This window comes from Sphaeramia orbicularis, chromosome 15 (assembly GCF_902148855.1).
Source record: "Sphaeramia orbicularis chromosome 15, fSphaOr1.1, whole genome shotgun sequence".
Lineage (NCBI taxonomy): Eukaryota > Metazoa > Chordata > Actinopteri > Kurtiformes > Apogonidae > Sphaeramia > Sphaeramia orbicularis.
Genome location: NC_043971.1, coordinates 49,266,241 through 49,281,604, shown reverse-complemented (window position 1 = coordinate 49,281,604; position 15,364 = coordinate 49,266,241). Strand labels below are relative to the sequence as shown.

At 37.5% G+C, this 15,364-nt stretch overlaps 1 protein-coding gene and 1 non-coding gene across 4 annotated transcripts in view; both read right to left on the bottom strand.

Moving 5' to 3' along the window:
• piezo1 (piezo type mechanosensitive ion channel component 1 (Er blood group)) overlaps positions 1 to 15,364 on the bottom strand; it is a 138,673-nt gene that overhangs the window by 14,722 nt on the left and 108,587 nt on the right. For 2 of the 3 annotated variants that reach the window (XM_030155684.1, XM_030155686.1), the window contains exons 27-40: positions 14,357 to 14,522; positions 13,635 to 13,724; positions 12,912 to 12,994; positions 12,123 to 12,191; positions 11,914 to 12,014; positions 10,611 to 10,755; positions 10,011 to 10,082; positions 9,579 to 9,751; positions 9,383 to 9,492; positions 6,395 to 6,571; positions 4,883 to 5,141; positions 2,458 to 2,646; positions 1,020 to 1,214; positions 122 to 383 (exon numbers count right to left, since the gene is read on the bottom strand). In XM_030155684.1, the coding sequence (XP_030011544.1) occupies positions 122 to 383; positions 1,020 to 1,214; positions 2,458 to 2,646; positions 4,883 to 5,141; positions 6,395 to 6,571; positions 9,383 to 9,492; positions 9,579 to 9,751; positions 10,011 to 10,082; positions 10,611 to 10,755; positions 11,914 to 12,014; positions 12,123 to 12,191; positions 12,912 to 12,994; positions 13,635 to 13,724; positions 14,357 to 14,522 (2,091 nt within the window). The remainder of the gene's footprint in view (positions 1 to 121; positions 384 to 1,019; positions 1,215 to 2,457; positions 2,647 to 4,882; positions 5,142 to 6,394; positions 6,572 to 9,382; positions 9,493 to 9,578; positions 9,752 to 10,010; positions 10,083 to 10,610; positions 10,756 to 11,913; positions 12,015 to 12,122; positions 12,192 to 12,911; positions 12,995 to 13,634; positions 13,725 to 14,356; positions 14,523 to 15,364) is intronic. The other variant, XM_030155685.1, reaches the window with a different exon arrangement.
• trnat-ugu (transfer RNA threonine (anticodon UGU)) lies at positions 7,162 to 7,235 on the bottom strand. Its single transcript has one exon. It is a non-coding gene; the product is annotated as a tRNA-Thr (tRNA).

The following is a 15,364-nucleotide window of genomic DNA, read 5'->3' as shown; positions in this document are numbered from 1 at the left end:
CAGAGCTGCAGTTATCGATTATTTGTGTAAGTGATTAATCGATCAATTGTTTTCTTCGATTCAATAATATGAATAGGCAAAAAAATAGTAAAAATGTGAAAAAGTCTGAAAATGACCTAACCTTTGCTGCGCCGTTGTTTCAATGATTTGGCTTTGGTGCGGAAGCGGATGCTGCTGCTTTTCTTTGGTGCCTCTGCTTTGACCTCAGTCTCTCCCTCTATTGTATCCTCCTGCTGCCTGCCTTGAACGTCCTCTGTGTTCCTCAGTCCAACTGGGCTTTCCTGTCCATCCTTTAACTCTGTGTTCGGTGGTTTGGCTGCGGCAGGTTGTGGGGAACCATCTGCAAAGCTGGTGCTCGGTTCAATATACTCCACCGTCTCCTGCTTTCATAAACAACAGACTGTAAAAACAAGGGAAGTTTGACAAAAATAACTGTTTAACCCATAAAGGCCCAGTGCTACTTTTGTGGCAGTTCCCAAAGGAATTTTTCTCTCTATTTAACCTTTTGTAAGTGATTTTTGTCCATTTATTATAATATTTTCACCTGCATTTGGCATATTTCACTGTAAATCATGGATTTTCTTATATTTAATTTCCTGTATGTAATTTAGATATTCATGAAAACTCACAGTAAATTCAAAGGTTATTATATCAAAACAGAGAAAAGTGAAGAAAAAGTGACTTTTTCAGCAAGTATCTGATAAAGTGAACATAAAACAAGTGTGTCCATACACTGTCATTTTATCAAACTCCACCGGTTTTACTGGTGAATCATTGTTGTAGAAGATGACGGTGTTTCCACAGTAACTACAGAGCCTCTGAACGTCCAGATGGGTCATATCTGATGACCATGAAAAGATGACAAACTGCATTTTACACCAATTATTTACATAGATTGATAGGTTTAGTGGATCAGTAGCTATTAACTATTTCAGATCAGTAGATGTTTTTGGTTGCCAGTGGATGTTTGGGTCTTTATGGGTTAAAAGACAGTACAGATAAGGCAGCAGCTGATAAACCTTTCCAGGAGAGTCCAGCTCGATCATTTCCAGGTTTTCTTGGGTGGATGCTGTGCTGACTCCACCCTCCTCTTCCTCCCCTCGCTCCCTCCTACCATCTTCATCTCCTTCTCTTGGTTTTCCTTCATCGGTACAACTCTCAGGTGAGGGACTCTGCTCCTCCAGGGGGCCCTCGTGATCCCACAGACCATAACGCTGCCATGCACAGATACAGTTAGTAATGTCTTATGGAGAAGAAAGAGTCTTTTATTTTATAAGTATATAGTTTACATGCAGCACACACTGAAATTGACCCTCTGCATTTAACCCATCACTAGAACGTACAGGAGCACACCACCCACTGCAGACTGGGACCAGTGGGCTGTCATGTCAGGTGCAAATGGGGGGTTAAGTGCCTTGCTCAACAACTCTCTGCTAGTCCAGGGAATAGAACCGGCAACCCTTCAGTCACAAGCTGATTCTCCAGCCTTTGAGGCCACAGCTGCCTGAAGCAGTGTTGTATAGTAACAAAGTAATAATACTTCACTACTGTACTCAAGTATGTTTCGGGACAATTTTTATTTGACTGAGTATTTTTTATTCTGTTTACTTTCACTTTTACTTCTCTACATTTCCTAACTCAATTTTATACTTCTACTCTGATACATTTTTAATGCACAGTATCGTTACCCATCACAAAAAATAAATTAAAATTTGGTGTTTTCACAGCTGAGATAACCGGTGACTGAAACAAAGGCAGGAAGCTGATTTGTTATTGAGCCTAATGAACAAGTGCAAATGACGGTCCACACTCAACCTGTCGGTGACCTGTTGATGTGAGGGAGAGCTGAATGAAGCTACGCCAAAAAAACGGTTGGTATTATGTCACTGGTTTAGACTTTGGATTCCTTGTTTTTACAAAGTGTAATGTAGGCTCCATGTGTTGAAGTGCCACATAAGCTTCATAGTTTTCTTTTCTTCTTGTTTTTTTCCCCAGAATTCTGACATTTCTAATACCAGCAGTAGCCTACTCCTCTTTAGGTTTTTGAAACCTTGTTTTTGAAGTATGTGATGTAGGCATCATTTTCAAAATTTTGACTGCTTGCTTTTCACTGTACCATGTTTTAAAAACCTGGATAAACTTTTAAATATTCAAAATTCTGACACCTCTGGTTGTTATCAACCTTTACTTTTTGGATTGTGCTTTTGCTGTCATTACTTGAATACGTTTAATTGTAGATCACTTGATATACTTAAGTACAGTAAATACTAGATACTTAAAGACTTTAACTTGGGTAGCAGTTCAGTTGGTGACTCAAACTTCTACCACAGTAAGTTTTTTTGTAGGGTACCTGCACTTCTACTCAAGAGTGGCATTCCAGTACTTTCTACAACACTGCTCCAAAGACATGACCTCTTTAAAGTTTTGGTTGTCAGCAGTTTATGATATTTTATTTACCATGAGCAGGGACCTGTGGAAGAATAGAACCAGCAGCTGCAGAAGGTCGTATTTGATGTAGTTGTCTGTCTTCTCCAGGCCGAGGATACGAGGTGGAAAGAAAGGCTTGTCTTCATTTAGAGTCATCTCATAAACACTGTTCCAGGGAAAGAATCCAAATTGGAACAGGTACTTCACCACCACCATGACCTGAGGAATCAGAGGAAGATCAGACACCAGAAGTCAGACATTTACAACACAATGGTACAAAATGGTACACAATGAGCCCATTTACATGCACACTAATACTTCGATCACTATCCAGTTTCTGGAGTTATTAGATTATTCAAGTGATCATGTAAACGGCATAATCTGATCCGTTTTATCAGGTAACAGCAGTAATCTTATTGTCGGACTGACACATCCCGATTTCTCCTCAATACTCCAATGTCTTCCTGCACGAATACAGGTTAATCTGATTTATTTAGTTTTGTACATCTGCATGTGTAAAAACAATTAAAATCATGAAAAATGGAAGTGACAGTCAAATGTGAAGGGACTCAAGAACTTTGAGTCTAACATCACTACATACATATGTACTCCAAAAGAATCCAATAATGGATTAAACCAGGTTTTTCCAGTATCATATTTCTAAAGTGCATGTAAATGCATCAGATATGATTATTATAATTATCTAATTACTCCCAGTTATTGGATTTTTTTGATCATGTAAACAGGCTCATAGTCATACCCCTGTATGACTAGCCACAAAGTCTCTTTACAATTTAAAAAATGTATTGTAATGATGTAAGTTTTTAATCACATTGCATTTGTGTATTTCAGGTACCCTGTTGATGAAGTAGATTCTGTTATATAAACAGTAAAAAATTGCTACTCCTCAAGAAAAGGCACGATGTGTATCGTGGCTTACTGAAACAAAAATGGATGTACAGACTCAGCGAAACTACAGAATTAAGTATGGAGACATCCAATCAATTTGAGTCAATTTGAACATGGCACAAGACATTTATGGAGACAGGGACGGCGTTGGGTAAAGGGAGGAGTGGATGACCAGTCACTCAGATATTACTCCCCTGGATTTCTTTATATGGGTTTATGTTAAAGATATGGTGTATCGAACAAAGATACGGGAAATCAACGACCTGAACCAAAAAAAAAAAAATCACTGAAGCCATTGATACCATTGATGAGACCATGCTACAACTAATGGTGCCCATATAGAGGAGTACTAAATGAGACAAAAAACTTCAATACAAACCTTTCATTTTGTAATAATTTCCACAGATTTGTCAATTCATTTGCTTTTGTAATAAATGTGTTAAATTGTAAAGAGGTTTTATGGAAAACCTGTACATAGCGTATGTAGATATTCTAAAGTGGCAAATTTATATGCAATAAATACCCCCCCCCCCCGAATATTCTCTGAAGTTCTAAATTCATAAATCACATGACCTGTGAGGGGAAAAAAAAAAGAAATTTGTAAGATCAAAGTGGTAGATTTACTGGCAAATATTTTCTATGAGATTGGCATGGGAAAAAAACATGTATTTTCTCTAATAAAGTGTTACCTGCAGGACAAAAAAAAACTTAGATTAAGTGGTAATTTTACACTAAAGGGGCCTTTTGGGAAATTAGCAATCATTTTTATGAGAAGAAAAACTAGCATATTATACTATTTACAGGGTGGGGAAGCAAAATTTACAATATTTTGAGGCAGTGTATGACAGTGTACGACCAATTAGATTTTTGAAAGTCATGAGAATTTATTTGCCACAAGAAAATTGACAAAATAGAAAATGTTTTTATTCTATGTGTCCTCCTTCTTTCTCAATAACTGCCTTCTCACGCTTCCTGAAACTTGCACAAGTGTTCCTCAAATATTCAGGTGACAACTTCTCCCATTCTTCTTTAATAGTATCTTCCAGACTTTCTGGTAATAGTTTTGCTCATAGTCATTCTCTTCTTTCCATTATAAACAGTCTTTATGGACACTCCAACTATTTTTGAAATCTCCTTTGGTGTGACGAGTGCATTCAGCAAATCACACACTCTTTGACGTTTGCTTTCCTGATTCCTCATATGGGCAAAAGTTTCTGAAAAGGTATGGATAATAGTGTTAGGTATGATTATGACATCAATATATGTTTGGTTTCAAAACAATTGACGTAGTGCCTGCTGAGAAAAAACAACTAAATGTTCATTGTAAATTTTGCTTCCCCACCCTGTACATGTGAAACAAACACTTTCAAGAATTGTTTGACTCCAAGCCAAACTATACAATATTTGTACCGAACTCATTGCAATGCAGCAACATAAAATGCAACATTCAACTCATTTTCATCACAGATTGAACCTGAATTGTTCTTCTCCTCCTGTTATGGTTTTCTGGCCCACATGTTCAGTGTGAGTTCACCAGTATTCATACCTCTGTGAAGACTATCGCAGTCATCCAGAATCTCTTGGTGGGTCTTGGCACAGATAACATGGCCCACAGAAACACCAGAATGGGCAGGACCAGTGATATGACTGAGGCGCTGACCACGTTGTTTAAGATGATGATGAAGTAGCAGACGAGCTCAGAGTTGGCAGCCAGCAGGTTGTACATGGCAAACAGCAACTTGAGCAAACGGTTCTGGTTGTTGTAGAACTTTCTGCTTTCTTCAAGCTCCTCGATGAAGAACTGCCTGCAGAAAGAGGACATTCAGAAATATTGGCTTTTCTCCAGTGTCTCTTCATCATGTACCTGCTACACACAAGAATAAGCACAATAGATTCATATTTAATACCTTTTTAATAAGGTAAGGTAAGGTAAGGTAAGGTAAGGTAAGGTAAGGTAAGATAAGATAAGATAAGATAAGATAAGATAAGATAAGATAAGATAAGATAAGATAAGATAAGATAAGATAAGATAAGATAAGATAAGATAAGATAAGATAAGATAAGATAAAATAAAATAAGATAAGATAAGATAAGATAAGATAAGATAAGATAAGATAAGATAAGATAAGACTTTATTGATCCCACCATGGGGAAATTTCACAGTTAAAAGCAGCAAATACAAAAAATAAAAGGGAAGGGAGGACAGGCTGAAAATATACAGGAGTGAAACATGAAATACAAAGAGAAAAAAGAAATCAGCTATTAATATAAATATTTATATACATTTGGATTTAAATATTATATACAGATTTACAATACAGTTGCACATGCACATGGTGTGATATGGGGGGGGGGGGTTTGATGAGAACTGTTATAATAAAATGAGATGAGGCTGAGATAGGGCAGAATGGCAGAATGTGGGACTAGGCAGTTGACGTTGTGTGATGTTGTTTACTGTTTATTCCAGTGTTCAATGCTTAGTTGTTGTTAATTTAGTTTTCTTATTGCTTATTGTCACTATTATTAACATATTATGATTATTACTTACACACTTATATTACTTATATTGGTGTTACGACTACTATTGCTATGATTCTATGATTACTTTATTATTATTATTATTATTATTATTATTATTATTATTATTATTTGTGTCATTAAAAAATATACATAACATTATAACATCATTATTTAATTATTATTATTTATTTTGTATTTATTATTACTACTTTACTATTTATTTCTACCAGTACTTCTAATGTGCAATTGCTAGGTTTCCTACTGTTTTTATGTGTACCTTTGTTGTTGTGCTGCTACTAGAACCTTAATTTCCCAAGGGCTCTGCCCAAGAGATCAATAGTTCTATTCTATTCTATTCTATTCTATTCTATTCTATTCTATTCTATTCTATTCTATATAAGATAATGTTATTCTTTGTCAAACACAGATTTGTGATCAGTTACTAAAACTGCAGTGAGAAACAAAGCATTCAAAACCCATTCAGTCAATGAAAGTGTTCTTTGGGTCTGTGCTTGGTGAAGGTGTCAGCTTTACGTACCTCTCTCCCAGCAGTTCACTGGCTGTTCTGGAGTGCCGGGTCTGTTGTTTGGACGGTTCTGGAATCAACTCCAGCTTGATGGATGGAGGCTCTGGACTCAACAGGTTCCCAGTGCTGTTGAGTCTCGGTCTGGGGGTCGACTGGCCTGTCACACCCCGATTATCCACCTCCAAGCAGCTAGAGGGAGATAGAGGTGTTTTCAGTTCAGTTCAGGGTTGTAATAGGTTGAGCTACAACTAGGGCTGCAGCTATCGATTATTTTTGTAATTGATTCATCTATTGATTATTTTCTTCGATTTGATTAAACAATTATTTTAACAGTCGAAAAAAAATAGTAAAGACATGTCTGAAAATGACAACTTGTGCTGTATTCCAGAACCAGCTGAAACAACAAACATAAAAAATATAAAAGTAAAAGCATATGTAAAAAAATATCTATATAGAAATAACAAAAATAACAACAGTATAAAAGTATATATAAAAATATAAACAACAGACAAGTCCAATGACATCTACAAGCAATATGTGCACTGCAGTCTTCAACACATTTGGATCAACTGAACACAAGACAAATATTTGTAATGTTTGTGTGAAAGCTTTAAAGTTTAATGGAGTAAGAGATGGTTCCAATGTGGTAAAGTGAACATATAGACATTTTCTGCCTTTTTGTCCTCACTCCATGTTGATCATGGCATCATAATAAGCATCTGTGTGAAACCAATGTTTAACATCAGTTCTGTGTTGAACCTTGTTAAATGGTTGAGGTAAGGCACTGCTGGGATTTGAACCCAGGATCTCCTGTTTACAAGACAGGTGCTTTAACCAGCTAAGCCACAGCGCCTCCTGATGACAGAAGGAAGGGCATTACTTCATGTGAATATGTTTGAGTAGCTTTGATTTTGATAAATCTTTTTTTTTATGTGTAGTGTGCATGCATAAAGATAGTATAAAAGACAAACTATCTAAAAATAATGATAAATAAATAAATAAATAAATAATAGTAAGTAATAACATTTGATACACTATACACATATTTACATAAGGGATTAGATTAGATTGATAGAACTTTATTGATCCCTTGGGCAGAGCCATCAGGAAATTGAGGAGAAAAGAGTATAATTGCAGGAGTTTAGTGGTTTATTTACACCTTATGCAACTGAAATGATCATATGTGAGGAGTTATGGAGTGAGAGCCATAAATAAATAACTTTCGGAATCAAAGAAAAAAAAAAAGATAAAAAAGTAGAAGCATTGCTGTCGTTTTTTATACACTGAACACAGCAAAAAGGCTAATGCTCTTTCTATGCTGATAACTTTATGTAGCTTAGTATGAAGTATAAAGAATGAAATATAATGTTAAGTTATCATGTTCTACTTGTTAATCTACAGTTGAGACTAAACTGTGACTGTGAATAAATGACTCATCTGTGTCTACATATTGTCAGAAGAATCGATACAAGTTCACCAGTAAACAAAAGATATGCCATTGATTGACCTAGCAGTTTTTAGACTTGGAGAGGTTACAAATTGTGGTTTTAACCCTCTAAAACCTAAAGAATCCACGGTTATAAAATGTTGAATAACTTCTGAACCACTAATCTTATTAGCAAAATGAAATAATTCAGATAAAATGCAGGTTCTCAGATTTTCAGTGGCAACAAATTTGCCTTTTTTGGAAACTCAGAGGCTTCATATTGAACATGGAAATGCCACTTGTTTTTATGTGAGTTGATGATATATTTCACAGAAAAAAAGTCACTTCTTCAGTTTTCTCTGTTTTTACCTAATCGTTGAATTCACGCTGAGCTTTTATGAACATCTACCTGATCAGTGAATTAAATATAAGAAAATACCAGATTTTCAGTGAAAAATGCAAAATACAGAGGAAAATAATGTGAAAATGGGTGATAAATCTCTTCATGTTGAAAGAAATTAATTTGGAAGTCACCACAAAAATATTTATAGGCCTTTAAAGATACACTGATTAACTTCATGAAATATGTTCAGGACATAACAATAGAGCACTGTGTCAGTTAAAAATGCACAGGTCTATGAGGACTGACTGGCCTCGAGTGGTCATTTGAGGAACTGCAGGGTTTGGCTTTTAATTGGTGACATGTCTCAGCTCCTTTGACTGGATCCCAAGGACAAACACACCCCAGTCCACACCAAGGTTATAATAGTTTTGGATTTTTACCTCTGCCAAGGAGGTTGTTTTTGCTGACGTTGGTTTTGTCTGTCTGTCTGTCTGTGTGCAAGATGAGTCAAAAAGTTATGGACAGATTTGGATGAAAATTTCAGGAAATGTTGATACTGGCACAAGGAACAAATGATTACATTTTGGTGGTGATCTGGGGGGGGCACTGATCTGCTTTGGTGGAGGTCTGCGCCCTCCGAAGGCTTTTCTAGTTCATTATAGTTTAGTTTTCTTTAGTTTTGACTTTTTTTCTGTAATTCAGTTAGTTTTAATTCGTTTTTAGAGCAGGTTTGCTAGTTTTTATTAGTTTTCATTTTTTATAAATGCTTAGTTTTAGTTTAATGTTAGTATTACTTTTTGTTTTTCATATCTTTAATCTTCTTTGCTGTCGTATTCAAATAAATCCCAGACAGGACTCTGCTGCTGTCTCCCAACTTTAGTCTCCATGTTACCAGGTAGAGTGGAAATGAGAAGACGACTAAACGACAAGTGACGAGAAGTGACGGATCGTGAAGTGTCGTATGGTGCTGCCAGCTAAAATTGCTAGAGCGAAATAAATCACTTTCGTATCAATCCGATGTTGACAAAGACTAAAACGAAGGGAATTTTATCCATAATTTTTATCTGTTTTAGTTAGTTTTGTAAGCACACAATACAGTTTCAGTTAGTTATAATTTTTTTCTTTTAATTGTAGTGTTTATTTATTTCAGTGAACAAAAATGTTTTTTCAATTCTAGTTTTCATCATTTTGTTAGTTTTCCTTAACGACAATAACCTTGGTCCACACTAACCTGTATTTGGTGGATGTTTCTGCATCAGTCTCATCCAGACAGGTCTCCAGTGTTGGACTCTCACTGCCCTCAGAAAGAAGCTCGTCTGTGGATTCTGCCACTGTCTGATGCTGCCGATCACAGCATCACAATATCTATGAGCAGGTACGTTCATCTGTACTTTCAGGACCAGAAAAGTCAACTTGAGCACAGTTACCTGCTGGATCTTGTGTATGATGAAGTAACGTTCATTGCATAGAACAGTGGATGTTTCTCTGTACTGTTTAGTGAGCAGGTTGAGCCAGTGAGTCACTCCATCCACCATGGCCAGGACGATGGCCCACAGGAAACGCAGGATGTCTAGGATCCTCTGAACCATCTCACCGTGCCCTGCAGAGCACACCACACACAGAAGGGGATGGACTCAGCAAAATATTCTGAATCATTTATGCTGAATAAATACAGTTATTTGTGCAGTTATTTGCATGATTGGGGGTTACAAGAAGAGTAGAGTTGTATGAAAGCAGTAAAATGAGCCTGTACTTGCCTGTAAACTGACCGATAAAGCTGTTAATCTGAACCCAGCCAGTTATTCACTACTTAAAGTTTAACATGGCAAATAAACAATGAAACGCAAAAATGAACAAACCAGACTCCTGTTCCTCTGGCTCCTCCGGCTCCTCCTGGATTACAGGGTCCTCAAACACATCATCTCCACAACCTAATACATACACACACACAAAGCCCATATTAAACTGTGAAACTTAATGTCCAAACTGTTTATTGTCAGACTGTTTGTTTTCAGTACATCATACTATCAACATTCAACATCACATTACTATGCTACTAAAGGGTTTTCCTTAGGTTTGTGGAAGGCTTAGGTGACATGGGTATTTTTTATTGTTATTTGACTAAAAACTTGGCATGTTTGCATACTTTTGGAAGTATTTTATCACAGCATTTAGATAATAGAGCAGTTCAAAGAAAGGCTGAACCAAATTGCATACTGATGAAAAGAATGTCAAATTATGTCAGTAGTGACGTTAAACAGTAATTCAAGCAAGTAATACAATATAGTAGTTATACTAGTCTTACGCAAATTGGGCAGAAGTTGTATAATTGTAGGGAAAACCCAGGTACAGCTGCATGTACAACAGTACATAATCAAGATGGGTCTATAGTAAGTTAGTTGATTCATGTCCGTTTCCTGAACCCGACTCTGAGCTGTGTTTAGGACGGTAGCTTGAACCTGTCTCAGAGCTCCCCTCCTGCTGTCCAGGCCCTCTTCCTTCTCTCTCTGTCAGTTTGGTCTCCATCCTCCGGAGCTGTCTCTGGCGTCTCTGTCTCTCTCTGAGAGCAGCCTTCACACTGGACACCCAGGCCTGGTACGCCAACTGAAAGACAAACACAAGACTCTGAGCAATGGAGCAATGGAGGAGTTGACACATACCATCTTGGACTGGAAAGGACTGAGGTCACCATGTTGGTATCTTAGGAACTTCACATACATATATATATATATATATATATATATATTAAAAAAACAACAACAAACTACTGTGTTCTTGCCCACCTGGGTGGTGTTGTGCTTCCTTCAGGCTCGGGCTGGGTTCTATCCATCCAGGTTGGGGGTCACTGCCCCTAGTGCCTTGATCACTACTGGTACCACTGTTTCCTTCACACCCCACATTTTCTCTATCTCCTCTTTCAGCCCTTGGTATTTCTACAGCTTCTCGTGTTCTTTCTTCCTGATGTTGCCATCACTTGGGATTGGGATCTATAAATGTTTATCAACTATCACTTCATTTATTTATTCATGTATTTAATTTAATTTAATAATTAATTAATTTATTTTATTTTTGTAGTATTGAAAAAATCCTTCCAGGACACTTTTTATTATAATGGCATGGAGCAACTTTAAAACCCAATAATTTCCCCTGGGATTAACAGAGAATTCTGATTCACTCGTCCCTCTTAGCTGCTGTGTCTCCACTGCAGTTGGACCCACCACTGACATTATTAGTTACGATCACTGTGACCAATTTGGCCGTAGAATGCAAGCAGTGCCTGCACATCAGCATGGGTCCACTTATCGTATATTATTCTTTCAAATATAAAATCCAGTGATATCCGATTCCTGCTCTGGGTCTACCCAATCAGCATTGAGTATACCTCGAAGCTCTGCCCAGGAGCTTTCAGGGCCGCTTGGAGTACCTACCCTGAAGCAGGTTAGACCCTGTAAAGCAGGGGTGCCCAACCCTGGTCCTCGAGGGCTACTATCCTGCATGTTTTAGATGTTTCCCTCTTCCAACCCACCTGATTCAAATGATAGGCCTATCATCAGGCTCTGCAGAAGCCTGATAATGACCGTCAGGTGTGCTGGGAGAGGGAAACATCTAAAACATGCAGGATAGTGGCCCTCGAGGACCAGGGTTGGGCACCCCTGCTGTAAAGGACCTGCAGTGGAAGCACCCTATGTGCACATGCATCTGAGTGAGTGAGTGACGTGTGTTTGTGTGTTTGTGTATGTGTGTGTGTGTTATGTGTCTGACCTGACAGGCCGTCTGTTTCTGTGGTTTGTGCTCCTCAGACTGCAGATCCTCCTCATCCTCACTGTCTGATTCAAACAGGTAGTACTCTCCTGAGTGCAGCACTGTGGGTACAAGCAGCCCATTAGTACGTCCTACATGTCCTGTAGTCTGTTCTTCCACTCCTCTCTCCTGTCAATGACCCTCTCAGACCATATGAGTGTTTATCATACCTGTAGCGTGGTCCAACCATGGCCGGTGCCACTTCTTCTTACTGGATCTCTTCGACTCTGTTTGTGGGTCTGACATGAAACAGGACAAGGGTTAAGATGAAGGAAATGGCCGAGCTGACATCTATCATGACCCCTCCCACCAGCTGCATCACATGGTAGAGGCCCTGAATAGCTCCTTTAACACCAAACGTTTACACCCCCAGTGCAAGAAGGAGGGATACCGCAGGTTGTTCCTCCCCACAGCCATCACACTATGTGCATGTGCAACTATATTGTAAATATGTAAATAATACTTAAATCTAAATTTATAGAAATATTTATAGAAACACCAGATTTCTTTTTTTCTCTTCATATTTCGTGTTTCACTCTTGTATGTTTTTCTGCAAGTCTTCTCTGCACTTGCTTGTTGTATTTTGCTTGTCTTAACTGTGAAATTTCCCCATGGTGGGATAACATAAATCTAATCTTATCTTATCCATATTTAGAAAACATCAGTTAATAAGCAAACTTTTTTTTAGGTTAAATAATGTTTTAGATTTTCCTGGATGGTAACTTAGACTTATGCTTCCATGAACAGGTTAATGCTCACAGGGAAGCGGTTCAGAAAATGAATGTAAGAATGATGGTAAAGTGGTAAGGTAGTGAAACAGTAAAAATCAAGTCCAGATGTATGCAAACTAATCTCTGAGACATTAGAGAAAAATCATGACGTCTGCATGACTGATGATGATGGTGAGGAGTACATTTTTCTTCTTTTGTTTTCCTTGTATTTTTCAGCGTGGTTCCTACCAATGGAGAGACTCCCACTGGAGTCTTCAGACTTTTTATGTCCTTCTCTGTACTTCTGCTGCTTGGAGCGGATTCTCTGCATCCTGACAAGAAAAAAAAGGAAGAGGAAGGAGACAATGAGGTTTTCCTTGGGAGCAGTCTTTGCATAATATTTGCGGTGAAATATATTTAATCTCTTAATACCATATCTACAAAGTAGTGCAGATTATGTGGTGCTATGCATGAGCTACAACCTATTTTGAAACAGGAACAGAAAGTGCCTTCAACCAACACTTTTAGGTTGACTCACAAAGCCATCTGCTGTTGTAAAGGTGAATATACAAGGAATTTGTAAGAAAATTATCAGCACAAACAGGAGAAGAGTGTGTCAGAAAAAAGGATCTGATGTGCAATATGTCTAAAGGACCAGCACAATAATGGAACGTATTCTTGTGTGTGAGTGAATGGTATCTATTTGGCTTTTTGTTTTTTAAACCTATTTATTATTTTAGCTGTTTTACTTGGATTAATTGATGCACAGATTGGATGATACTTGTTACAACTATTCTATTCTATTCTATTCTATTCTATTCTATTCTATTCTATTCTATTCTATTCTATTCAAAACTCACACAATGTTATATTTTTATGTTGTGGAAGAAATTGAGCTCCATATTTTTGGAGTACTTTTTGTGCCACACTGGTTGTGGATGATACTTGACAGAGTCCACAGGACCAACTTACGATCTCTTGAGTTGTGTCAGAGATTTCTTCTCAATTTGCTGGTGGAATTTCATGTTCTTTACAATGCTCGCTTTGAAGAGTTCAAATCCCCTGCAAGCAAGACACAGGTTTTTATCGTCAAATCCAGTCTGTAAACACGCTTCAACCTTTAAGATGTGGGTCTGTGACCTTTTACACCACCTGACACTAGAGAAGATCCACTATTCCACAAGAGGGTGCGCTCAGAAATTCTATGATACATGGAAACCTTTTCTAATATACATAGAGAAGTTGGATGACCCCCATATTGATGTTGTGTTGGACTGACCCTCTATTATATAGAACTCAGGATTCATAGAGACCACTTTTGCTCTATTTGCATGTATAATTTAAAAATGTATTCCCCTTTTCTTTTACAATATCTACATTATATGTGGTTGTATGCAGAATAAAAGCCAATCTGCCAAATGGTACAGTGATTTTTTTTTTTTTTTTAGGGGTGGGGCTCTGTTGGAGCAGGGGTGGGAAGCAGGGGGTGGGGATTGTTCTTTTTTGTATTGACTCACGTCTGTAACATATTGTCTGTAAAGTTTCTGCATAAATACCAATAAAAAGACTTTGAGCAAAAAAAAAAAAAATCCAGTCTGTGAAGCCATCAGTACTCCATTCGCCCAAATGTAATTTTAAAAGACCTGAGGGGAGGTTTAGTCCAGAACCCACCCCCTGTACTGTGAGCAGTTTACCTTGAGGCCTGCCTGGCAGAAGCCTGCAGCTCTGTTGTCACATGCAGGAAGTAAAAGCTAAGGAAAACCCTCCTCTGCAGCAGCAGACACAGGAAGCAGATACTGTCCCAGATGATCCCAGCCTCTTCTACAGGCAGACTGCAGGTCCTGTCATTTATTGCTTTGGCTGTTAAATAGGAATAAACAAACACATGTCAAGATGTACAAGATGTCTGTTTGTTTGTTTGTTTGTTTTTGATCGCCATATTTGCTCACTTTCTTTCTTTATTTTGTTGTTTATTCATTTTGTGATACCTTCAAGTATGTATGATTCTGTGTATGTATGTATATACGTGTGTGTGTATGTATGTATGTATGTATCTGTATATGTACGTATGTAGCAATGTGTGTGTGTATGTATGTATGTACCTATGTGTGTGTGTGTGTGTGTGTGTGTGTATATATGTATGTGTGTATGTATGTGAATATGTGCGTGTGTGTGTGTGTGTGTGTGTATGTATTTATTTATTACCCCGCCCCCCGAAGGGGAGGCAAGGGTATTGTTTTTGGTTTGGTTTGTTTCTTTAACACTCTAGCAGCAAAACTATTGGTTGAATTCATACTAAATTGGGTTTATCGATTGCCAGTGACCCAAAATAGATGTGGTTACATTTTATGAATTTTTCAAATGTTTTTTTTCTCCCATTTACGTATAATGGGTGACATTTCACATGTCTATAAAACATCAATTTTGTTTCAATTTACTTCAAACTTGGCACATATATAGAGGCAACTGATATGCTGACATCAGCACACACATAAAAATGATGACATCAGCTGGATCAATGCTAAAATAAGCGACAATATGTGTTGGCAGGGTTTGTTATGCCTGGCACCACTTGTTTATTTATTTACTTATTTATTTTTCTTTTTAATTGTCAATAGATATGTAGTATGCATGTATGTGTATTTTGTAAAAATGACAAAATGTGGTAAACAATTTACAAAAAGGTCTAAGGGAATTGATTT